Source organism: Rhizophagus irregularis, chromosome 19, assembly GCF_026210795.1.
Source record: "Rhizophagus irregularis chromosome 19, complete sequence".
NCBI classification, from domain to species: domain Eukaryota; kingdom Fungi; phylum Glomeromycota; class Glomeromycetes; order Glomerales; family Glomeraceae; genus Rhizophagus; species Rhizophagus irregularis.
In genome coordinates, this window is record NC_089447.1 from 3,442,993 (window position 1) to 3,468,854 (window position 25,862).

The 25,862-nt window shown below is 25.3% G+C and overlaps 8 protein-coding genes across 8 annotated transcripts; 4 read left to right on the forward strand and 4 right to left on the reverse strand.

The window, feature by feature from the left end:
• Window positions 1-3,954: 3,954 nt before the first annotated feature.
• On the forward strand, window positions 3,955-7,089 carry OCT59_011296 (uncharacterized protein; the record flags this gene model as incomplete). Its single annotated transcript, XM_066136410.1, has 6 exons — window positions 3,955-5,790; window positions 5,872-5,975; window positions 6,300-6,703; window positions 6,770-6,815; window positions 6,900-6,976; window positions 7,052-7,089. 6 exons carry the CDS (start codon window positions 3,955-3,957, stop codon window positions 7,087-7,089), a joined length of 2,505 nt encoding a protein of 834 aa, XP_066001034.1.
• A 676-nt stretch (window positions 7,090-7,765) lies between these two features.
• Window positions 7,766-9,469, reverse strand: OCT59_011297 (uncharacterized protein; the record flags this gene model as incomplete). The annotated part of the gene is made up of 6 exons (XM_025330553.1): window positions 7,766-8,094; window positions 8,197-8,394; window positions 8,462-8,513; window positions 8,579-8,620; window positions 8,725-8,759; window positions 8,821-9,469. The coding sequence occupies 6 exons, from the start codon at window positions 9,467-9,469 to the stop codon at window positions 7,766-7,768; spliced, it is 1,305 nt and encodes a 434-aa protein (XP_025173776.1).
• Window positions 9,470-12,324: 2,855 nt separating this feature from the next.
• On the reverse strand, window positions 12,325-13,964 carry OCT59_011298 (uncharacterized protein; the record flags this gene model as incomplete). Its single annotated transcript, XM_066136412.1, has 3 exons — window positions 12,325-13,025; window positions 13,377-13,591; window positions 13,702-13,964. The coding sequence occupies 3 exons, from the start codon at window positions 13,962-13,964 to the stop codon at window positions 12,445-12,447; spliced, it is 1,059 nt and encodes a 352-aa protein (XP_066001035.1). The 3' UTR covers window positions 12,325-12,444.
• Window positions 13,965-15,822: 1,858 nt separating this feature from the next.
• On the reverse strand, window positions 15,823-17,340 carry OCT59_011299 (uncharacterized protein; the record flags this gene model as incomplete). Its single annotated transcript, XM_025319460.2, has 3 exons — window positions 15,823-16,400; window positions 16,752-16,966; window positions 17,078-17,340. 3 exons carry the CDS (start codon window positions 17,338-17,340, stop codon window positions 15,823-15,825), a joined length of 1,056 nt encoding a protein of 351 aa, XP_025173777.2.
• A 377-nt stretch (window positions 17,341-17,717) lies between these two features.
• Window positions 17,718-19,278, reverse strand: OCT59_011300 (uncharacterized protein; the record flags this gene model as incomplete). Its single annotated transcript, XM_066136413.1, has 3 exons — window positions 18,971-19,278; window positions 18,184-18,870; window positions 17,718-18,102 (listed from the first exon to the last, which is right to left on the reverse strand). The coding sequence occupies exons 1-3, from the start codon at window positions 18,979-18,981 to the stop codon at window positions 17,718-17,720; spliced, it is 1,083 nt and encodes a 360-aa protein (XP_066001036.1). The 5' UTR covers window positions 18,982-19,278.
• Window positions 19,279-20,997: 1,719 nt separating this feature from the next.
• On the forward strand, window positions 20,998-21,563 carry OCT59_011301 (uncharacterized protein; the record flags this gene model as incomplete). Its single annotated transcript, XM_025319461.2, has 2 exons — window positions 20,998-21,311; window positions 21,404-21,563. Exons 1-2 carry the CDS (start codon window positions 21,049-21,051, stop codon window positions 21,561-21,563), a joined length of 423 nt encoding a protein of 140 aa, XP_025173778.2. The 5' UTR covers window positions 20,998-21,048.
• A 532-nt stretch (window positions 21,564-22,095) lies between these two features.
• OCT59_011302 (uncharacterized protein) lies at window positions 22,096-22,533 on the forward strand (the record flags this gene model as incomplete). The annotated part of the gene is made up of 1 exon (XM_066136414.1): window positions 22,096-22,533. One exon carries the CDS (start codon window positions 22,096-22,098, stop codon window positions 22,531-22,533), a length of 438 nt encoding a protein of 145 aa, XP_066001037.1.
• A 1,234-nt stretch (window positions 22,534-23,767) lies between these two features.
• OCT59_011303 (uncharacterized protein) lies at window positions 23,768-25,391 on the forward strand (the record flags this gene model as incomplete). Its single annotated transcript, XM_066136415.1, has 2 exons — window positions 23,768-24,030; window positions 24,135-25,391. 2 exons carry the CDS (start codon window positions 23,768-23,770, stop codon window positions 25,279-25,281), a joined length of 1,410 nt encoding a protein of 469 aa, XP_066001038.1. The 3' UTR covers window positions 25,282-25,391.
• Window positions 25,392-25,862: the final 471 nt, after the last annotated feature.

Consider the following 25,862-nt stretch of genomic DNA (forward strand, 5'->3'; position numbering starts at 1 on the left):
CCATGTATATATATTGATATAGAACAGAAGAGGCTAACAAAGCCTATATAAAAAGGCCAGCTCAAATAAAACATAATAAAAAATTAAAAAAAATGCAATAACAGGAAAAATAATTGGGGTATGTAAATATAGGATTTAGTATAAAATTAGTAAGTTATAGGTGCCTTAGATGGTTAGTAGATAGAATAACCTAATAGATGTTAGTGTTATGTCTATTGTATTTTTTTATTTATATATTGTATGTAATTTAAATTTTAAATTTCATTATAATAAAGGAAAATGGAAAAAAAACTGCGTGATAAGCATTCATTAATACCTTATCACAATTGGACTTGCTAGGCAATAAATAACAATTACTGATGAGTATAAACTGCCAGTTGAAAATATTGCAGTATAAGACTGATGGAATTATCATAAGAACAAATAAAAGTACTACTTTTTTATAATAAAAGTATTTATATATCAGTTATACTTCACAAAAATTATTAATCTAATTGCCTTTTAGAGCCTGTACATGTAAAAATTGTATATGATATGTATATGTTGCACATTTTTTGAAAACAAAAACATTAGAAAGTCAAACTTCAAATATAAGTTACAATAATTTATAGGTGAAATTTTGGTCTAAAATAGTACCAGAATGTTTAATTTCATTTTAGATTGATTTATAAAGTTTGTCATTTTTATGAGTGAATTATTATAAGAGATAACAATCTGAAACTTCAATTATTATTAAACATAAAAAGTATTGCTTGTATTAATAATAGGGTTAAGACAATTTAATATTTAAGTAATTGATTCAAACTAGAGAAATTATAATAAAATAATTTGATGTTCTGATATGTATCAACATTACAAATAATGAGCTTATATGACTATAATATATGTATATATAAAGGCATGCCAAAAAATTCTAAGCATAACACAAAGCGTAATCTAATAAAGCACAAAAGCATAACACAAAGCGTAATCTAATAAAAGTACAACTAAGCAGTATGTCACAAAAGAGAAAAAGGTCAACAAAAAAGCCATCCAAAATAAAACAATCATCCAGTACTGTAGCAAGAACAAGAAAAAATAATATTGGTAATTAAAATAAGCAATTGGTGTTTTTGGAAGAACTCTTTTATAAAGAATTCTGTTATTCTGTTCATTTTACTAACCTTTCTTTTACTAACCTTTCTTTCATACTAGTCAATGATTTGAATCTTGACGTTGACTATTGCATACTAGTCAATGATTTGAATCTTCAAGATTATTTGGACTTTGACTATTGCTATAGTGTTAACGAACTTGAACTTATTAATAATTATCTTAAAATAAATCCCAATTTTGAGCTTGTAAACAGAAAACTAATTCCTGTTTCATATTCTCCAATTGCCATTGATGCTGTTGTACATGAGATCTCTAGACAGCTAGGTAATTGGAATATTAAAACTAAAAAGGATGGACTTGGAGTTGTAACCACTTCTAAAGGTGGCTTCGATTTTAATGTCACTAATTTACAGAAGATTCGAGCACCAGATGTTGCTTTTATACCTGAAGGTACTTTCCTTTCACTTGATGAAAAGCAACTTTGGTCCTTTGAAGGTCAACCCTTCAATCCCATATTTATTGTTGAAGTTGCTAATCTTAAAAATAGTGAAGTAGAAAAAGAAATTGATAATAGAATTAAAAAGGATTATTTTGCGCATGGTACATCTGTTAAATTAGGATGGTTGATTGACCCTATTAATCGTATTATCTGGGTTTATAAAAGGAATAAGCGTGATTCACCCTATCGTTATCAACGTAAATGGGAAGATTTAGATGCTGGTGATGTTTTACCCGACTTTACTTTACAATTAGAGAGTTTAGAATTAGAGGGGATTGATGATAATATTGGCAAGGTATATTTTCATAATATTTATCATTACATATCTTTTTCATTTTGAAATTTATTATTTTATTGATATTTAATGTTTTTTTTTGTAGGATTCAGAAAGTGATTATGAAGAAAAAGAAGAAGAAGATGATGATGATGAAGATGATGATGATGAAGGCGAAAAAAGAAGGAAAAAAATTAAGAAAAATAAAGCAGCAGAATGTGCTTATTGTGACTTAAGGTTTAGTACACCCACCAAAATGGCAAAGCATATTAAAAAAAAGCATATAAAATAAATCTATACCTTATTAAGCATCAACAAAAGAAACAAGTAAAGAGACTTGAAAATATTTCAATTGGAATTCATTTGTAATTAGAATAAACCAGTTAAATTATCTATAACTATAATGTTTAGTAGGAATTTATCTTATTATTATTTTGCAGAAGTAATGAAATAATTGCAAATAAATTATTATTACAGTATTATTATTATTATATTATTTTTAAATGATGCACTGTGATGTTAACTATATCATAAGGACATTATCTCTCAATAACATTCTCATATTAATAATAACCGTCAATAATTCCATGTTTAAAAAATTATTATGTGTACCATAATTAATAATTATTGTAAACATAATAACAAGCAAATTAATTTTTTCCATTATTGTTTTAATGTTACCTAAACTAGAACAAATACAATCATAAATAATTAGCCATACTTTATTAACAAATTCTTTTACAGATATTTTAAGATTAAATAAGCTAATAACGGCAACAAAATCCGGTATATTAAATCATTTGGTTCTTTAATGCTGATCAAAATCTAATATATCAATTAAATTTATAAAGTATTGATTAAAGTAGATCCTTAAAAAAGTAATCATATTTCGAAAATAAATAAAAAAAAGCAGTTTCAGATAATATTTTGCATAATAAATTGTATAAACGTGATAACGTGGATGATCATTAAACCAATGATTCTGGATCACATGACATATGACCAATCAAACCACGTAATTTTTATATATAGAAACGAAAAGAATCTCATTTTTACATTCTTGTCTAAATTATTTAACAACTTAAACAGATCCCACTTTAAATAAAATAAAGATATATATATATATATATATTTATTATTATTTAGCCTTAATTAAATTATTCAATACAAATAAAATTATGATTAAGATAAATAAATGTTAAAATAAATCAAAAATATTATATTGAGTTTTGTTAACATAAAATAAGTTATGATTCTTTGCACCTCACTTAATTTAAGCATAGTTCTCCATAGTTCTCTCTAATAGATAACTATTATTTACACCATATCTAACGTCTAACGCTAAAAAAATATATATATATATAAATTAAATAATTTATTAAAAAAAGAACAAACTACGAAAAAAAAAAATTAAAAACATAACAACTAAAGGCTCTTACCACTTTTACTTGATCTCATATTAATTAATTTTCGTCCCTACTTTTAAAAATACATAAAAAAAAAAATTTTGTCATCGATTATGATAATATCAAAAAATTTTTTCTGAAATATAATTTTTTAGACGAATACATATTACACATCTTAAAATAATTCTTATTATTTTAGAATAGATCAAAGAACAACTTTCCTTGTGATAATTTTATAATGGTTCCTATTCTTTCCTCAGTTTGTTGTTTTATTGTAAGCAACGAAAGGAAGTGTGGGTCTGCGGGCTTAAAATTGATCGACATGCACGAATTGTACGATCAATGTCAGCATACTAAATTCAAGATACATGTTATCATGCAATGGAGAAAAAAAAAAATCGTACAAAATTAATCAGCACATGTACATGCTTATTCTACTGCAACTTAATTAAAGAAATTTTTTAAGTTTTATTATTTACAATGAAATCTTAAAAATTTTTTACAATGATTTTATAGATGATCTACAATTACCATTATTTCCATTTTTAATTACCGGTTTTCCCACGGAAATATATTCTCAAGTTCCGAATAATATTTACTAATATGGCTAATATGGGTTAGGTTAATTTCCGAAATAAATAAGTATTGTCGTATGTTTTTCAAACTAAAACTTTTGTACAATGACTAGTAACAAGAATTCTTTTGACCCGACACCAAAATTAAAGTCTAGCCCTACTGAAATTTTGTTTATTCCTTTTAATATAAATAAGAGTTATTGTTATTGTGGAAATGAATATCTTAGAAGTAAGAACCAAAAATATTGCATATTTTGCTTGTTTGTATATACAAAATTTCTTACCGATAATGATACTAGTATTAATACATATTTGGATGTTTACGTTGATGAACATTTTATAATTTCATATTTCAAACAGATAGTTTCAAATCAATTATTACATAATAGGAATCGTAATTTATATGAAACTTGTAAATTATGTGGTCACAAACGAAAAAGTATTATTTGTCCAGGTTGTTATATAATTTCTTTCGAATTTAGTGAATCAACTTATAATAATCAACATATTCCAATTCTTTATTTACCATGGTGGGATGCTTATGATCAATGTATAGTTTGTGGTTTAAAATTAAATTTCTCATCCGATTGTCAAAAATGGTGCAAATATTGTATCATTATTTATATTGGATGTAGATATTGTTTAACAACCAATATTATTTTCGGAATTGCAGAAAAATCTCAATGTAAGAAATGTAAAAGAATTTCAACCATCATTGTTCATTTGAATGATATGACAAATATTATTAAGTACTTTTTAGAAATTAACGCTCATAATTATGATCAGATTTATAATTATGTGAATAATATTGATGAAAATTCTAATTTATTAGAAATATATCATTTTATAAAGAAACTTAATTATTTTCCTTTAAGAATTTTATATTCTCAAATCGCAAATTTAGAAAATCCTTTTGACTTAGCTATACCAATTATGTTTATTCCTTTTCATAATAACATGTATAGTTGTTATTATTGTAAAAAAATTTATTCTGAAACATCATTATTTAATCAAAGATATTGCAAAGATTGCTTTTATTGGTGTATTAAGTGTTCAACTAGTAATAAGGATATTAAATGTGCAATTAATAACTTAGATATATGTATAAGCACAACTAATATTAATTGTGATAAACATGAACCAAGAAAATTGGATTTTTGTGTTCAAGAATGGTGTGAAAATTGTTCTGAGATTACATACTTCAAACAAATTGTCACAGATCAACAATTTGATTCTGGTGATTATTATGAAGAAAATTGTAGATTATGTGAAAAATTAATTTATATACGAAATGATAATTATGTATCATTTAACTTATGTTCAAATTGTTACCTAATTTCATTTGAATTAATACAATCAAATTTGATTAACAAACGTATTCCAATTCTTTATTTACCATGGTGGGATACTTATGATAAATGTATAATTTGTTATCAGCCTCTAGAACCAAAAACTGATTGTCAAAAATGGTGCTCAAATTGTTTTATAATTTATATTGGATGTAGATATTGTTTAACTACAAATATTATTTTTGGATTTATTCATCAATCTCAATGTAAAAAATGCAAAAGAAATATTTCTGTTAATATTACTGGAAATTATAATATAGATGAATTTATTTATTTTAAAAAAATTAATATTGATAATTATCATCAAATTAATTGTTACATCAATAATATTAAAGAAAATTCTAACCCATTAAATCCATTAAATATATATAGATATATTAAAGAAAATGTTCATTATAATAATCCAAATAATGATTCTTCTTCTTTAATAAAACTAAGACCTGAATGGATTCCATTTTCAAAACTTACAAATTTAGAACAAATAGCTAGAGGAGGACATGGTATTATTCATAAAGCTTCATATGATGGAAATATTGTTGCTGTAAAAGAAGTTTTAAATTCTCAAAATACTAGTAGAGATTTTTTAAATGAGGTAAATTTTTTTTAAATTTTAAAAACTTTTATTTTTTTAATTTAAAACTATTATCTAATTATTTTTTTTATTAATTTTTAGCTAAAATTACTTTATAAATGTTATGATAGGAAATTTGAATATATTATTAAATGTCATGGTGTTACAAGAAATCTTATGACAAAAGAATTTATGTTTATAATGAAGTATGCAAATGGAGGGGATTTACATAATTATTTACAAAAACATTTTACAAAAATTACATGGAAGGATAAATTACATATTTTATGGAGAATTTCGGATGGTCTTCAAGCTATTCATAAACATGATCTCGTACATCGAGATTTTCATAGTGGTAATATATTGGTTGAAATAATTGAACATGTAAATCAATATTTAATAGGAGATTTAGGATTATCACAACCTGCAAATAATACTTTATCAAGCAATGAAATATATGGAGTAATACCTTACATTGCTCCAGAAATATTTAAAGGGAAAACATTTTCAAAAGAATCTGATGTATATAGTATGGGTATGATTATGTGGGAATTGACAACCGGTTGTAAACCTTTCGCAAATGTTGAACATGATGTTGATTTAGTTTGTGAAATTATCGATGGAACAAGACCTGAAATTACAGAAGATACTCCTGAAGATTTTGCTAATTTAATGAAAAAATGTTGGAATTCTGATCCAAAAAAAAGACCTTTTGCTGAAAAAATTTGCAAAAGTTTAGAACTTTGGTCAGAAAAAGAAGAAGATGCTAATCAGTTTATTCAAGCTGAAAAAATACGAAAAGATCTAATAAAATATAATTCACTTGGTCCCAAAATGCCTCATTCAAAAGCAACTTTTACGAGTATATCATTAAGTCCTTTTATTTCCAAGTCTTCAAGTAAAACAATAATTAAAGAATTAAATAATGATAACGGTAATTTTATTTTATATGATCACTAATTATTTATTAATTAACATTTAACTCATTTTTTTTTTTTAGAATACGTAACAAGAGAACTTGATTTTGACATAGATGGTATTCAAAGGTACGATCAAAATATTACTATATTTAGGCAGAGATTTTATTATTCAAAATTTGAATACTCAGCACACTGTATATTTTATACCAGCCAATCATTGAGCAAAACAAGTTCGGAAATAAATCCTTCGGGAAAACGGGGTATTGAAAACGAAATTTACGTTAATAGTAAGTAAATTATTTATTTAAATATGGTGTAATTGTAAGCAACATTCAGATGATCATGTTTTTATTATTTAATAGAAAAACACGTTAAAATTAGTAACGAAACTGAAGAATAAACTTTATGTATAAATCGGAATACGATAACACCGAATCTCAAGAATACAAGAATAGTAACTTTTATTTTATTTATTTACTATTTTTTTTTTTATTAAATGTATTATAAATAATTATTTTATAAATTTTGAACAAATACTTGTAATTTACTTTTCTCGTTCATTATTCAAAAAATAAAATGTCAACTTGTCAGTTGTCAATTAAAAGAAAAGTACCAAAGTAATTTTTTAATTGAGACCTTAAGTTATTTTTTTGACAAAAAGTTATTAATGTCGTCAATAAAGTATAGGAATGTCGCGAACTAAAATTATTTACGTGCTACCAAATGCATTAGCAAAACTTCTCGGTAAATAAGTTTTCTGCTTTTATTCGCGATATTTAAATTGTAAATCAATTCCTATTATTTAAATTAACTAAGCACTAATCATAAATCATTATTAAATCATGAATAAATTTTATCGATTTATTTATGATGCAACTTATTTAAATGACAACATATTGTGGAGCATTATATTATTTAAAAAGAATACATATAATCTAAAAAATTATTACCGTTATCGTTATTGGTAGCCTTCATTATTAATATAGAAATCGCTCCATAATTCTTATTTCTTTCATTAGTATTTAACATTCTTTTCCGACTATTATTATTTATATCATCATTTCCAGGAATAATCATTAATTTTTTTGTTCTCGTTTAATCTTAATCCATCTATATATAAAGAAGCATCCGAATAACAATATAGTACCAGCAAACAAAGATCCCACAATTGAAACAATCATAGTTAATGATGATTTTTCAGACTGTTGAGCTGAAAGTAAATTTACTGAATGTGATGGTGATGATGATTGTGTTGGTGATGACGATTGTTCTATTGATGATGACGGCAGACTTGATGGATCCGGATTATATGAAGGAACAAAATTATAAGTCCATATGTATTCATTATTATTACTAATATCAAGTAATAAAATATCGCTTTCAATTGGAGGATCATAACCAAATCCTATTAAAATTTAAATATATTTTTTTATATAAAAATCGAAATTAATTTCATATCAATTTAAAAATTATTATATTAAATTATATTTTTATTATTTATACTTACCAAATGATACAACCATATATTTTTCAATCACATTTGCTTTATGATACATTCGACTTTTTGGAATTTGCCCAGAAATTTTTGGAATACGCCATTCAAAGTTGATTAAATTTAACTCATAAAGTGAATCTTCAATTGTAAGGTTATTACGTGCGACAGTTGTGGTACCTCCGAAAATTATTATTCTTTGACCATCTAATCCTATTAGTAAATAAAAATTTCAATATGGAATGTTTATTTGTTGTTATATTATTGATTAAGTACATACCGAGAACGGCAGAAAAACCACTCCTACCGGATGGTACTATTCCTGAAGTTGTCTATATTAAAAAAAAAATTTAAATTATAAATTATTTTCATATTCAAATAATCTATGCAAACTTACTTTTATACTCCAATTATCATTAATTATATCATATAAATAGACCTGTATAGTGTATAAATTAAATGAAATTATTGTAATTAGTTAATTAGTTACATAAAAATATATACAGTATATCAAAATTATAAAATTATCTAGGAATAATTTACCTGTTTCAATGTTAATTCCTCACCATTATAACCACCTAAATAATAAATAAATATTAATATTAAATAATATTAGAAATATAGAAATTACTCACTTACCCATATAAATAATGTTATTATTAGGTAATAAAATGGCACCATAATTTCCTCTTGCAGTTGGTGCACCAATTGTACTTCCTTGCCCCCAACTAAGATTTATTGTATCCAAAATAAGCATATCATTTACATAATTTGTATTTTTTTCGTTAATAACTTTCATTCCACTCCATAAATACATCTTTCCATTATTATCTATAATTCCAATCAGATCTCGCTTTCTAATATTATTAATACCAGTTATTGTTGGAGTACTCCACGCATTACTCTGTGTATCATATCTATAAACTAATGTTTCGGCAGTTGATTCGATTATTCCTCCATATAAGAATAACGTATTATTATTTCTATTACTTTTAACAGTTGCAGAAAAAGCATGTGATGGGAGAGTATAATAGTCTGATAAATCTTCCCATGTTAATTCTTTAGTATTAAATGGAGTAGAAAAATCAATATAAAAAAACTCTTTTCCGAGAAGGTATTCAATACTTGATGTCATATCATATCCGCCAAACATATACAATTTATTATCATCAAGAACTGCTGCTGTATGACCAAATCGTTGTCTTGGCTCGTAAAATTTCGTTTGACAATTTATTAATTGAAATAAATATAATAAAATAATAATATTCGCTAGAGACTTTTGTAACATTATTGCGTCTTTTTTAATTTAGCTGATATTATTATTATTATTATTTTTTAGGAGTTACTAAAGTTGCATGTTTTATATTGACCAGATTGTACTTTGTGGCACTATTCTGAATTAGTGCATTCTATAAATTCGTTTCACCGAAGCAATTGAACATTTTAATTGTTCGACGTTGGTTTGACTAACAAACAAATAACAATTTCGACGTTACACGAGATTTCATTATAATATTTCCTTAAAAGTTAAACCACGTTGTTATTATTTTACATAAGAATTGTTTGTTTACCCTAGATTTAAATAAACGCAGGATCATAACAAATAAAATTTCCTATAGCAAAATGTATTGTCAGACAAATTATGCACATCGGAAATGTTTGGAAAATTGTCCAATCATTTTAAGTAACGTTATGAAAATCAATAAAATTAATCATTGTAACACCTGAGCCCATAGAGAATTATGTTTGCCACCTCAGGTATTAACAAAATGACTCTTTATTAATAATATAAATAAATACAATAATATGCTTGGTTTAATAACATTAAATAACAAAATAAATAATTCATAACAAAATTCGTCTAATTTCTCTCCTTTCCAAAAGGTGATCTTCACGCCCTTTTATGTTTGTTTTTGTGTAACTAAATTCATAATTTCGATTCATGGATTTAAATTATTAAAGTATTTCCATTGTTTTAAAGTATTTCCATTATCTTAATTTTGTATCCATTTGATCATCATAAACTCCTGAATTATGATTTATAATATTAACGTAGTGATCAACAAATTAATCACTTGACACCTTAGATCACTTGATTTCATTCAATTTAGTATCTTTCGGATCCTCATTTATCCTTAAATCTCGTGACTAATAGTTTAAGGTCATCACGGACCAATTACCTTAATCCATGTGATTATTAGTTTAACGACTTCTCGGTCCAATTTAAAATAAAAATAAAAATAAGTTAAAATTTTATACACTAAGACTAAATGTAATACTGCGCCTCACAATTAATAAATTTACTAGATATACTACGGCATTACATCATGCAATATGACCAGTAACGTTACACGAACATAAAATGCATTTTCTATTTTTATTGGCTTTTGAAAAAGAAAAATTTTTGTTATTGATAGATCTTTATAATATGAAAGCATATCTAATTTATAACAAAAATTAAATGGTTTACTTGAAAAGTTTATTTTTTGCTTCGAGTTTAAAAGAAAAGAGATAAATATGTAAAGTCATAAAACGATACATTTCATAATTTTCATAATTTTGCCATGCAATTACATAATAAGTAATGTTACGTTTCTTGCTTTTTTCTTGTATTAGGAACATTTCCATTATTTTGTAATTATGGATTATTGGATAATTTTTTTCGTTTCTACATTTTATATTATTATTGATAGGAATATATATTTCATTCTCAAATTAATTTTTTTTTTAATAAAATGATGCGAATTTATTTTACGCATTATGCAAAAAACTTTATCTTGGTATGTATTATTGAAGATGAAATATTTACTTATAATGTACTTTACATATATAAGAGGTAGGAATCGTGCTTTTCAAAATTTTTTATTATTATCATTTAATAAAAAATATGGTAATTGCTAACGTCCAGTAGGTGTATGTAATCAGATTTAATTTTCGGCTTACAGTATCATTACCTCGAACAATACTTTGAAATGTAACCTTAGACTTTTCAGATGTTATACTAGTAGGAAAGTTATGCGCGAAATAATATAATTGAATATTTGTCCAAGATGAATTCCAAGAGCTACTAGAAGCCAAATCCGTAGGCCGTCCAACGAGATACCGTACCTTCAACATAAACCAAATATTCCTATTAGATATCATAATACGGAAGGATTCATGGCATATGTATTTGATAGTGTATGATACAAATAATAATGAATGATTATAAATCTTAGAAATTTTATAATCAAATTTTTAGTCTAGCAATGGTAATTCTATATTTTAATTGAAGCTATTAAATGATCGAATGAATTGTGGAATGAAATTGGAATAAATTATGAATTACATAATTTTATCTATAAAAATAGATGCATTAAACGATTTATAATTCTATTGGAGTAAAAATGTTGCTATTGTTACGATATTTCTTGGAAATATTAAAGCTTTAAATAGGAGAAAAAAAATGAAAAAAAGAATCTAAAATTTTCATTGAACCAATTAAACTTATAGGATAAATTATTTGTTTTTCTTTTTTAGTAACTGAAGTTCATTCTATATATTTATTAGCGGAAAAGTTAAGAAGATATTGAAACGTAAAGAACTTTTTAATTAGTTGAAGTATTGAGATTGAAATTACATCATTAGATCAACCACTTTGTCATGATATCATGTTGAAGGCGCGAATATACACGTGGTATCAATGTTTACCAATGCTCGATTTATTTAAGACTAACAACTGATTTGGCGGAAGGACTGATGCTGTAAAATTAAATTATTATTCACGTGTGCTTAAATTTTATTTTACTTTTTTTTCGACAATAAACAACGATTTTTGATTCACTAGAATTTCTAATCATTTATCTCCATTCATTTTATGATAAACTTTTTACTAGTATAAAAATATATTTAACAACAGTTCAGTAGTCACAAATGAGTATGTTATATTTATGTTATAACAAAGAAATATTTTTTGAACTAAAGAAAGCTATTTACTAAATCAGTTAAAACAATTTCAATTCGTACAATAGAAATAATAATTAAAGTAATAAATTAGAACGAATTCAAGATTATCTCGTCAATATTTTCCATTAATTAATAAAAATTTTATTACTAATAAAATGCAAAATATATAATATTCATCCGTAAAAAATAAATTGTATTGAAGAAACTTAAAAAATTTTTTTTATTACCATTTATTTAGTTTATAGTAACAATTTTCAGGTAAATAAATAATACTAAATACATATGAATCGTAAAGAATATACTAACATCTTTAATTAATCAATCTTTCATAATTTGAAATACTTCAAATTCTTCTACAAAAAAGTTACCAATTTCTCTAATCAATTCATAATATGCTGGGAATTGCATCATCCCATTATGATTATCTGTGCACAAAATAAGTTCATGACCACCAAATACTGGACCAAAATTAGGATTATTACATATGGCAAAATTTTCATCTTTTACTCGACTTAAAATATTTTCTTCAATCTTTTCTTTATTCTTAAAAGAAAATATAAAACTATCTTTAGTAGTACCATTAGTATTATCAGATTTCCATATGATCGGATTATATCCTCCAAGAATTTCATTACTATCTTTCACTTTAATAATTGATATAGTATGAGATTGATAATCACAAATCTCATGGAATTTACTAGCTGAGAATCCATCCCTGGTTCCACGAAGAATTAACTTGAATTCATATAAATTTTTCATCTCGTCAGTATTTTCTAATCTATCGATCCATCTTGAAATTAATTCAACATGTTGAAATGTAATGATTTGTGAATCAATACTTTTTGAACTAGTAATTTCCTTAGTTATTATTTTTGATTCTGGTTTATGATTTGGCTGATCTATAAAATGTTTAATTAAATTTTCACGTAGATCTTTTGGTATGATTTTTTTATACGGATAAACTTTGTTTAAAAATTCTTTATGATTTAAATTAAAGAATTTAATAAAAGGAATAAATTGTTGTAAAGTATTCTTTAAAGTATTAAAATCGTCTTTTGAATAACTTGAAGGGTCTGAAGAAAGTCCAGGATTTTGAGCAATGCCCCATTTAAGTACTTGTTCCCAAATTTGAATAACATTCATTTGAAAGTTATCATGTTGAATAAGAGAAATTAAAGATTTTTCTGAAAGTGAAATAAAATCGACCGAATTAAAAATTTTTTCAGATTCGTTGGACATTAATTCCGTACAAAAATTTTGTAATTCCAAGAAAGAATCGTTTTCAAAGCTTGTTTTATATATTAAACTAAAATTTTGTTCCATCCAATTTTTTTTATTTTCAATCAAGAATGATTGTAAATGAGTGATTAATTCTTGAAGACTAAGCTCATTTGCAGCAATCAAGATTTTAATAATATCCGAAGTATCATATTCCTCTAAAGAAAGTCTCCCTCCATAAATATATCTAGAATGAAAAATATTTGAATATTATCCGTAAGAATTAAATATATTCATATCTATTTTTTTTACAAAAAAAAAAAAAAATCGTTATAATTTATTATTTCAATTTCCTACCTCAAAATCATTTGAAAAATTTCAGGCAAAATATTTGGTAATTTAATATGTACCAAGATTCCATCGTTATTATTTTTATTAACGTTAGTCGATAAAATTCTTCGTAAATAAGAAGAGCGATAATTTAAAATAATCAAATGAGAACGAAAAATCTTTACATAAGGATCATTACCAACTTCAATGGTTACATCATAAAATTCATTATCTTCTAAAATTTCAAGTAAATTTTGAGATAATTTTGGTAAAAATTTATCATCATACATTATAACTGACTTTCGATTTTCAAAGAAATAAAAGAAATGTAAAATTGTTCCGATTTGCCGAATGAATATTCTTATATATAAATTCGGAAAATTTTCGGCCCGAGAATCACGAAACATCTGACTAGATCATGTGATTTATTTACGAAAAATCCACGTTAAAAGTTTCAAAATAGAAATAATTTGATATTGACAAAGCTGTAGTTAAAGTAATCAATTACAAAACAAATTCAAGATTATATGACAATATATTTTATTACTTACTGTAATAAAATTTTATGGGGTTTGTTTTTCTACGCACTGCATAAATTGCAAGGGTGCATAAAATTTTAAATTTATTATAAAAATTTACAATTTTACGCATTATGTGAAATTTTATTAAAATTTATCTGAGTGCACATATTTTTTTTTTTACGCATTCCTAATAATAATAATACAATTACCGACAAAAATGAAACTTTAAATAATACGACTACAATATCTATAATTAAAACAATGATAAGTTAACGATTTTTCGTCATAAATGTCAATTAACAATCCTATATAAAAGTGAAAGAAAAAAACTCATTTTTTCTTGAATCTGTTAATACTCTAAGCCAATGTCTAAACTTAAGCCAACTCCTAGACCCGAATCTAATGCATAACCTAAGTCAATGCAAAATCCTACATAATTAAAAAAAGAATTAGCATTTTATTCTTTAACCAATCATCCCTGATCCTAACCCTAACGCTAAGTTAATCATGAAGCCAACTCCTAACCCTAAACCAACTCCCTAACCCTTACCCTAACCCTAATCTAATTCTAAGCCAACGCCTAACCCTAACCAACGCTAACCAACTCGTAATGACTTACCAATTAGAATTTTTATTCGCCATTTTTTTTTTATTTTGACGGAGATTTGATGGATAAGTAGCATGATTATGTTTTTTATAATTACAATAACTACATTTGTTTTGATTCCGCTCATTAGAAATTTCATTAGAGTCATTTGAAGTTTCTAAAGGTCTTTTAAATCTGGTGTTTCCTGCAGTCTTCCCTTTGGATGTCTATCCCGGGATTTCTAACATTTTCCTGATCAAATTCTGATAGGTTATTCATATTCTTAGGCTGGTCTAATTCTTAAGCTAACTTCTAATGTTAAATTTGCATTTGTTTCCGCAGTATTACTGTCATTTGGAATATTCTCAAGAAATTCTTCAGTACACTATCAGAGAAATAGACTCAATATCACTCATTGACATTGTTAAAGCCGTAAATAATCCCTATAAAAAATTTTATCCGTTATTTCTCTAAAAACTCCGTAAAAATGAGCCTTTCACGGATCCATTCACGGAAAATGTAAATAATTTGATAAATTCCGTGACATAAGGCTATTAATTCCGGAAACATGAGCCTTTTACGGAAAAAAGACGGAATATAAAAAACGGATCGACTTTTTTTACAGGAAATAAATGAAAATAATAAGGAGAATGAAAAAGAAAAATGGAGCTTATAAAAGCTTATTGAAAGTTTGGATAAATCATGTGATGATCACAAATATCCGACAAATAAACTTTATAAAATTATAATCCCCATGCACACAAAAAAATTATGCTAGGGTGCATAAAATGCATCACGCACAAAATCTAAATTCCTAAATTTTATTACTAAAATACAAAATATATAATTTTTATCCGTAAACAATAAATTGTATTAAAGAAGAAACTTAAGAATTTTTTTTATTTCTATGTTTAAATGGTAATTAATAAAAACAGTATTATAATCTTATTTAATTTGTAATAATGTAATATTTTTCAGATAAATAAATAATACTAAATACATATGAATCGTGAAGAATATACTAGTAGCATTTTTAATTAATCAATCTTTTATAATTTGAAATACTTCAAATTCTTCTACGGAAAAGCGACCAACTTCACTAATCGATTCATAACTCACTGGGCGTTTAATACTTAATATATTATCTTTGGGCAAACAAAATTCATAACCACCAAATACTGGACCAAAATCAGGGTCATTACATATGGCAAGATTTTTATCTTTTACTCGACTTAAAATATTTTCTTCGACATTTTTTTTATTCTTAAAAGAAAATATAAAACTATCTTTAGTATTACCAAAACTAAGACCAGATTTCCACATGGTCGGATTATATCCTCCAAGAATTTCATTACTACTTGTTACTTTAATAATTGATATAGTGTGAGATTTATAATCACAAATTTCATGGAATTTACGAGGTGAGAATCCATCACGAGATCCGCGAAGAATTAACTTGAATTCATATAAATTTTTCATCTTGTCAGTATTTTCTAATTTATCAATCCATTTTGAAATTAATTCAGCATGATGAGATGTAATGATTCTTGAATCAATACTTTTTGAACTAATTTCCTTAGTTATTATCTTTGATTCTAGCTTACTATTATCTGATTGATCTATAAAATGTTTAATTAAATTTTCACGTAAATCTTTTGGTATGATTTTTTTATATGGATAAACTTTGTTTAAAAATTCTTTATGATTTAAATTAAAGAATTTAATAAAAGGAATAAATTGTTGTAAAGTATTTTTTAAGATATTAAAATCGTCTTTTGAATAACTCGAAAGGTCTGAAGGAAGTCCAGGATTTTGAGCAATACCCCATTTAAGTACATTCTCCCAGACTTCAATAACATTTATTTGAAAGTTATCATATTGAATAAGAGAAATTAAAGATTTTTCTGAAAGTGAAATAAAATCGATTGAATTAAAAATTTTTTCAGGTTCATTGGATATTAATTCCGTACAAAAATTTTGTAATTTCGAGAAAGAATCGTTCTCAAAGCTTGTTTTGTATATTAAATTAAAATTTTGTTCCATCCAATTTTTTTTATTTTCAATCAAGAATGATTGTAAATGAGTGATTAATTCTTGAAGGCTAAGCTCATTGGCAGCAATCAAGATTTTAATAATATCTGAAGTATCATATTCCTCTAAAGAAAGTCTTCCTCCATAAATATATCTAAAATGAAAAATATTTGAATATTATCCGTAAGAATTAAATATATTAATATTTATGTTTTTTTACAAAAGAAAAAAAAAATCGTTATAATTTATTATTTTAATTTCCTACCTCAAAATCATTTGAAAAATTTCAGGTAAAATATTTGGTAATTTAATATGTACCAAGATTCCATCATTATTCTTTTTATTAACGTTAGTCGATAAAATTCTTCGTAAATAAGAAGAGCGATAATTTAAAATAATCATATGAGAACGAAAAATCTTTACATAAGGATCATTACCAACTTCAATGGTTACATCATAAAATTCATTATCTTCTAAAATTTCAAGTAAATTTTGAGATAATTTTGGTAAAAATTTATCATCATACATTATAACTGATTTTCGATTTTCAAAAGTAATAAAAGAAAAAAGAAATGTAAAATTGTCCCGATTTGCCGATTAAATGAATATCCTTATATATAAGTACGGGAAATTTTCGGCCCGAGAATCACGAAATATCTGATCGATCATGTGATTTATTTACACGTTAAAATGATATAGACAAAGTTGCAGTTAAAGTAATTAATTATAGAACGAATTCAAGATTATCTTGATTATCTCGATAATATATTTTATTACTTAATAAAGTTTTTACTACTAAGATACGAAATATATAATTTCATAGTACATAAACAATAAATTGTATTTAAAGAAACTAAAAAATTTTTATAATAATATTTTCAGTAAATAAATATATCTTTAATTAATCAATCTTTCATAATTTGAAATACTTCAAATTCTTCTACGGAAAAGTCATCAATTTCTCTGATCGATTTATCATAATACACTTGGTCTTGCACACTCCCACTACTATCGTTTTCATTCAAAATAAATTCATAACCACCAAATACTGGACCAAAATCAGGATCATTACGTATAGCATTACTTCCATTACTCTCTACTCGACTTAAAATATTCTCTTCGATATTTTCTTTATTCTTAAAAGAAAATATAAAACTATCTTTAGTAGCGCCAACAGAACTATCAGATTTCCATATGATCGGATTATATCCTCCAAGAATTTCATTACTATCTTTCACTTTAATAATTGATATAGTATGAGATTGATAATCACAAATCTCATGGAATTTACTAGCTGAGAATCCATCCCGGGTTCCACGAAGAATTAACTTGAATTCATATTAATTTTTCATCTTGTCATTATTTTCTAACCTATCGATCCATTTTGAAATTAATTCAGCATGTTGAAATGTAATGATTCTCGAATCAATACTTTTTGAACCAATAATCTCCTTAGTTATTATTGTTGATTCTGGTTTATGATTTGGCTGATCTATAAAATGTTTAATTAAATTTTCACGTAGATCTTTTGGTATGATTTTTTTATATGGATAAACTTTGTTTAAAAATTCTTTATGATTTAAATTAAAGAATTTAATAAAAGGAACAAATCGTTGTAAAGTATTTTTTAAAGTAATAAAATCGTCTTTTGAATAACTTGAAGGATCTGAAGAAAGTCCAGGATTTTGAGCAATACCCCATTTAAGTACATGTTCCCAAACTTGAATAACATTCATTTGAAAGTTATCATGTTGAATAAGAGAAATTAAAGATTTTTCTGAAAGTGAAATAAAATCGATTGAATTAAAAATTTTTTCAGGTTCGTTGGATATTAATTCTGTACAAAAATTTTGTAATTCCAAGAAAGAATCGTTTTCAAAGCTTGTTTTATATATTAAACTAAAATTTTGTTCCATCCAATTTTTTTTATTTTCAATCAAGAATGATTGTAAATGAGTGATTAATTCTTGAAGACTAAGTTCATTGGCGGCAATCATAATTTTAATAATATCCGAAGTATCATATTCCTCTAAAGAAAGTTTTCCTCCATAAATATATCTAAAATAAAATATTTGAATATTTTCGTAAGAATTAAATATATACATATGTTTTTTTACAAAAAAAAAAATCGTTATAATTTATTGTTTCAATTTCCTACCTTAAAATCATTTGAAAAATTTCAGGTAAAATATTTGGTAATTTAATATGTACCAAAATTCCATCATTATTCTTTTTATTAACGTTAGTCGATAAAATTCTTCGCAAAATAAGGAGAACGATAATTTAAAATAACCATATGAGAGCGAAAAACCTTTACATAAGGATCATTACCAACTTCGATAGTTATATCATAAAATTCATTATCTTCTAAAATTTCAAGTAAATTTTGAGATAATTTTGGTAAAAATTTATTATCATACATTATAACTGATTTTTGATTTTCAAGGAAATGAAAGAAATGTAAATTGTCCCGATTTGCCGATTGAATGAACATCCTTATATGTAAGATCGGAAATCTTCGGCCCGAGAAATACAAAACACCTGGCTCGATCATGTGATTTACGAAAAAATTATCATAACGTAAAAAAAATCCAAAAAGGCTAGCAAATTTTGATATGCTCTTGTGTAGTTTTTTCCCGTTTTGAGAATTTTCCATCCATTTTTAAATATGTTACCTTTCATATAATGGTATACGCAATTAGTTTCTTCTTTTTTTCTATCTTTCTTGAGAATTTCTCGTTCGCCACGCCTCTTTCCAGGCTTTTTGAACTTGATAAGTAAGCAGTCTACTATGATGTTTCTCTCCCAAGTATTTTTTATTACTAAACCTTCTTGTTTCTATTTCTGCAATCGCATTGTTAATCTTTCTAATTATTGATTGCTCTTTGCCGATATACTGTACATAATTCTTTTATCGTACTAAAATTTAAATTTTGATACTATAAATACGTTATTTTCTTTTTTATAATCATAGTCCTGTATATTATTTATTTTAATTTCTTATAGTATTCTTTGCTAGTTGAATTCTCCGCTTCTATATTTTGAGTCGTGAATTTATTTCTGTGACGGCTATCATCATTCTCTTTTATTCATATTATCACGTTTAAGTTACAAGGTTTACTTTATTCAGTTCATCATGGTTGTAGCCTTGATAAATCAATTCAATGTAGCTGAAACATTTATATAGTACATAACACAAGCACGGACATACAAAAAAAAAAATTTGTTTTTATTAAACCAATAAAATATATAATATAGAAATACTATATTAGCTATATAGACTGTCTACACTAGCCCTGTTCATTTCCGGTCGGTTGCATTTTTGGTCGGATTTTGTTGTACAAAAATTATCCAATAAAATTTTTTTATTTTCGATCGCAAATTGAACTGCTTTAGATGAAATTTAGTTCGAACTCCTTCTATTGATATACATTTTTTTCTTAATTGTCATGTAAACAGAAATTATCTAATTTTGGTTGGTTATTTTTGGCGTTCGACCAAAAAACCCCAAAAAAATTGGGCTAAAAGTTCAGAAAATGGTTGCGTTGTACAAACTGATCAGCCCAATCAAAATTAACTTAAATCTGACCGAAAAATGCGACCGACCGGAAATGAACAGGGCTAGGACCGTTCGGAGCTCTAAGAATGAAGAAACGTTAACGTATCTTACAAAAATAAATAAATAAATATAAAAAAAAAAGAATTTGTTTCACAACACAACAATTGCGAAATTTACCGGGTCAAGCACTCTGACCCGATGGGTTGGATCAAACCTAAGACTCGTATCAAATAATGAAAGACTTGATTCGGGATTTAAACAAGAGTCGGGTCAAATAACCGGATCTGACCCGACCCTTTCGGAATACTACAAGAAACAGAATACATTAAAGGTATAAACAGAAAATATGGAACAAAGTTAAAAAAAAAAGAATAAAGAAAGGAATACAAGAAAGATAGAAAAGTTGCAGAAACTAGTTACGTAACCATTATATGAAAGTTAACATTAAATAAATGGATAAAAATTTTTTCGAAACAAAATCAATCAAAGCGTATATCATATTAAATTTGCTAGTACCACAAAATTAGTAAACCACATGATCGAGTCAGATGTTTCATGTTTCTCGGGTCAAATATTTTCCGGTCTAACATATAAGGAATTAAGGATGTTCATTCAATCGGAAAATCGGGTCAATTTTACATTTCTTTCATTTCTTTGAAAATCAAAAGTCGGTTATAATGTATGATGATAAATTTTTACCAAAATTATCCCAAAATTTACTTGAAATTTTAGAAGATAATGAATTTTATGATGTAACTATTGAAGTTGGTAATGATCCTTATGTAAAGATTTTTCGTTCCCATATGGTCATTTTAAATTATCGCTCTCCTTATTTGCGAAGAATTTTATCGACTAACATTAATAAAAAGAATGATGATGGAATCTTGGTACATATTAAATTACCAAATATTATACCTGAAATTTTTCAAATGATCTTAAGGTAGGAAATATTGTAACAGTATTTTTTTTTTAAAAAAAATGTATATATATATATATGATTCTTACGAAAATATTCAAATATTTTCATTCTAGATATATTTATGGAGGAAGACTTTCTTTAGAGGAATATGATACTTCAGATATTATTAAAATCTTGATTGCTGCAAATGAACTTAGTCTTCAAGAATTAGTCGCTCATTTACAATTATTTTTAATTGAAAATAAAAAAAAATTGGATGGAACAAAATTTTAAATTAATATATAAAACAAGCTTCTTTCTTGAAATTACAATATTTTTGTAAGGAATTAATATCCAACGAACCTGAAAAAATTTTTAATTCAATCGATTTTATTTCACTTTCAGAAAATCTTTAATTTCTCTTATTCAACATGATAACTTTCAAATGAATGTTATTCAAGTTTGGGAACATTTACTTAAATGGGGTATTGCTCAAAATCCTGGACTTCCTTCAGACCCTTCGAGTTATTCAAAGGATGATTTTAATATTTTAAAGAATACTTTACAACAATTTATTCCTTTTATTAAATTCTTTAATTTAAATCATAAAGAATTTTTAAACAAGGTTTATCCATATAAAAAAATCATACCAAAAGATTTACGCGAAAATTTAATTAAACATTTTAAAGATCAATCAGATAATAAGCCAGAGTCAAAGATAATAACTAAGGAAATTAATTCAAAAAGTATTGATTCAAAAATCATTACATTTCAACATGCTGAATTAATTTCAAAATGGATTAATAGGTTAGAAAATACTGACAAGATGAATAGTCCGTATGAATTCAAGTTAATTCTTCGTGGATCTCGTGATGGATTTTCACCTCGTAAATTCCATAAGATTTGTGATTATCAACCTCACACTATATCAATCATTAAAGTGAAAGATAGTGATGAAATTTTTGGAGGATATAATCCGATCATATGGAAATCTGATCATGGTAGTTTTGGCACTACTAAAGACAGTTTTATATTTTCTTTTAAAAATAAAGAAAATGTTGAAGAAAATATTTTGAGTCGAGCAAAATACGAAGAATATGCCATATGTAATGACTCTAATTTCGGATCAGCATTTGGTTGCTATGAATTTGTTTTATGTGGAGGCGATAATATGGGAGCAGAAACAGTTTGTTATGGATCGGTTGGAGAATTTAGTAAATCTTCTGTGGAAGAATATGAAGTATTTCAAATTATGAATAATTGACTAACGTTTTAATAATTAAAGTTGCCAGTATGTTCTTCACGATTCATATGTATTATTATTTATTATTTACCTGAAAAATATTATATCAGATATGGTAATACTGGCTAATAGTTATTATTTACTAAGCATAGTAATAAAAAAAAATTCTTAAGTTACTTCTGTTTAATATAATTTATGGCTTGTCTACAGATGATTATTGTAATATAAAATTATGGAAAATAGTAGCTGTAAATTTTGACGAAATAATCTTGAATTCGTGCAAGGTTGTCAGTATCAACATATCATGACAAAGGTGGTTGAATCACAATACTTCTTTAAAAAATTAAAAAATCCTTGTTTCAATACTTTCTTATCTTTTCTGTTCATATATAGAACGAACCTAAAGAGAAAAATAAATAATTCCTCCTATAAGTTTCAATTGGTTCAATAAAGATTTTTCTAGATTCTTTTCATTTTCATTTTTAATCCTGTTTAGAGAATTATTTTTCCAAGAAGGATTGTGACAACTTAGAATTGAAAATGCATGGATTATTTTTCTTTAAAATTTCTTTTTAAAAAAAGTATTTTTCAAATAAATCATTCCACTAAAGATAATTAGTTGTGGTTTTCAAAATTATTGAAATTGACAAAATTTTTCTTACTGTGAATTTTTTTTTCAGGTTATTATGCATACATTTTATGTTATGTATATTATTCGTATAATTTCCGTACAGAAATTGTATATAAAATGAACGGAAATTGTACGGAAAAAAAATTCACGATATGAAAAATCTATCAATTTCAATAATTTTTCCACAATGAAACAATGGATAGAATATTTTTCGAAACACAAACCAATCACAAAAGCGTACTGTGTCGGTATCAAAAATTTGTTAACCTTTTTGATTTTTTTTCTTACAGTTGATTTACCACAAAATTTATTTTTTAAATATGATCATAATAAAATAAATTATTCATTAGATAGTTATCATTTTTCAGAATCTTCGCATTATTTTCTTTATACGGCGAATTTTACATCATAATTTTTTTTGAAACCATGCTTTTGATAAGTATATAGATAATAGAAAAATTTTAACGTGGATTTTTTTGTGAATAAATCACATGATCGAGTCAGGTGTTTTGTGTTTATCGGGCCGAAGATTTCCGATCTTACATATAAGGATATTTCATTCAATCGACAAATTTGTCAATTTTACATTTTTTTCATTTCTTTGAAAATTCAAAGTTTGTCATAATGTATGATGATAAATTTTTACCAAAATTATCTCAAAATTTACTTGAAATTTTAGAAGATAATGAATTTTACGATGTAACTATTGAAGTTGGTAATGATCCTTATGTAAAGATTTTTCGTTCCCATATGGTCATTTTAAATTATCGCTCTCCTTATTTGCGAAGAATTTTATCGACTAACGTTAATAAAAAGAATGATGATGGAATCTTGGTACATATTAAATTACCAAATATTTTACCTGAAATTTTTCAAATGATTTTAAGGTAGGAAAATTGAAATAATAAATTTGACCTTTTTTTTTTTGTAAAAAAACATAAATATGAATATATTTAATTCTTACGGGTAATATTCAAATATTTCATTTTAGATATGTTTATGGAGGGAGACTTTCTTTAGAGGAATATGATACTTCAGATATTATTAAAATTTTGATTGCTGCCAATGAACTTAGTCTTCAAGAATTAATCACTCATTTACAATCATTCTTGATTGAAAATAAAAAAAATTGGATGGAACAAAATTTTAATTTAATATATAAAACAAGCTTTGAGAACGATTCTTTCTCGAAATTGCAAAATTTTTGTACGGAATTAATATCCAACGAACCTGAAAAAATTTTTAATTCAATCGATTTTATTTCACTTTCAGAAAAATCTTTAATTTCTCTTATTCAACATGATAACTTTCAATTGAATGTTATTCAAATTTGGGAACATGTACTTAAATGGGGCATCGCTCGAAATCCTGGACTTTCTTCAGACCCTTCAAGTTATTCAAAAGACGATTTTAATGCTTTAAAAAATACTTTACAACAATTTATTCCTTTTATTAAATTCTTTAATTTAAATAATAAAGAATTTTTAAACAAAGTTTATCCGTATAGAAAAATCATACCAAAAGATTTACGCGAAAATTTAATTAAACATTTTATAGATCAATCAGATAATAATAAGCCAGAATCAAAGATAATAATTAAAGAAATCGGTTCAAAAAGTATTGATTCAAGAATCATTACATCTCATCATGCTGAATTAATTTCAAAATGGATTGATAAATTAGAAAATACTGACAAGATGAAAAATTTGTATGAATTTAAGCTAATTCTTCGTGGATCTCGTGATGGATTCACACCCAGTAAATTCCATGAGATTTGTGATTATCAATCTCGCACTATATCAATTATTAAAGCGAAAGGTAGTAATGAAATTCTTGGAGGATATAATCCGATCATATGGAAAGTTGATGGCAATTATGGCACTACTAAAGATAGTTTTATGTTTTTTTTCAAGAATAAAGAAAATGTTGAAGAAAATATTTTAAGTCGAGTAAAGGATGAAAAATTTGCCATATGTGATAGCTCTAATTCTGGCCCAGTATTTGGTGGTTATGAACTTAATTTGTTTAATTATGATAGAAATGGGAGTGTGCAATACCCAGTGTATTATGAATCGTATAGAGAAACTTGTTTTTTTATCGTAGAAGAATTTGAAGTATTTCAAATTATGAAAGATTGATTAACACTTTAATGTTAGTATTCTCACGATATAGTATATATTTTTTTATTATTTATTTACTTAAGAAACGAATCTTGTATTAAGCTGATAATTTTTAAGTTTCTTCTTTTTTTTGCTCATACTGATTCAAAATCTATAAAATCTATGGACATGATGTTGACTATTTCGTATTCTTGATGTCATATAACAAACATTACACTTCGAAGCGGTGTTACGATCCCGTTCATCCGTCATTTGGATCTACGCCCGTGATAAATTACGTTGCCATCGCAGTCTTATGTTAATTATGTTATATATTTTTACACGAATGCTATAAATTTATGTAAATCATATATTATATACGGCCTTTCCCAAATAAAATTTAATATTATTTGAATTAGAAATATCAAATATCATTTTAAGTAATAATATCTTTATCAAGTATAAATGAATAACAAAATAGTTGCATTATTATACAAGTTTATCAATATTTACTGCTAAAGGATATTTCCTCGTTATGACGGTATATATTTAACAAACTTAGGAGGGATATAACCAAGTATGAAGACAAAGTATATACTAAATCTTTCTTAGATTATGTT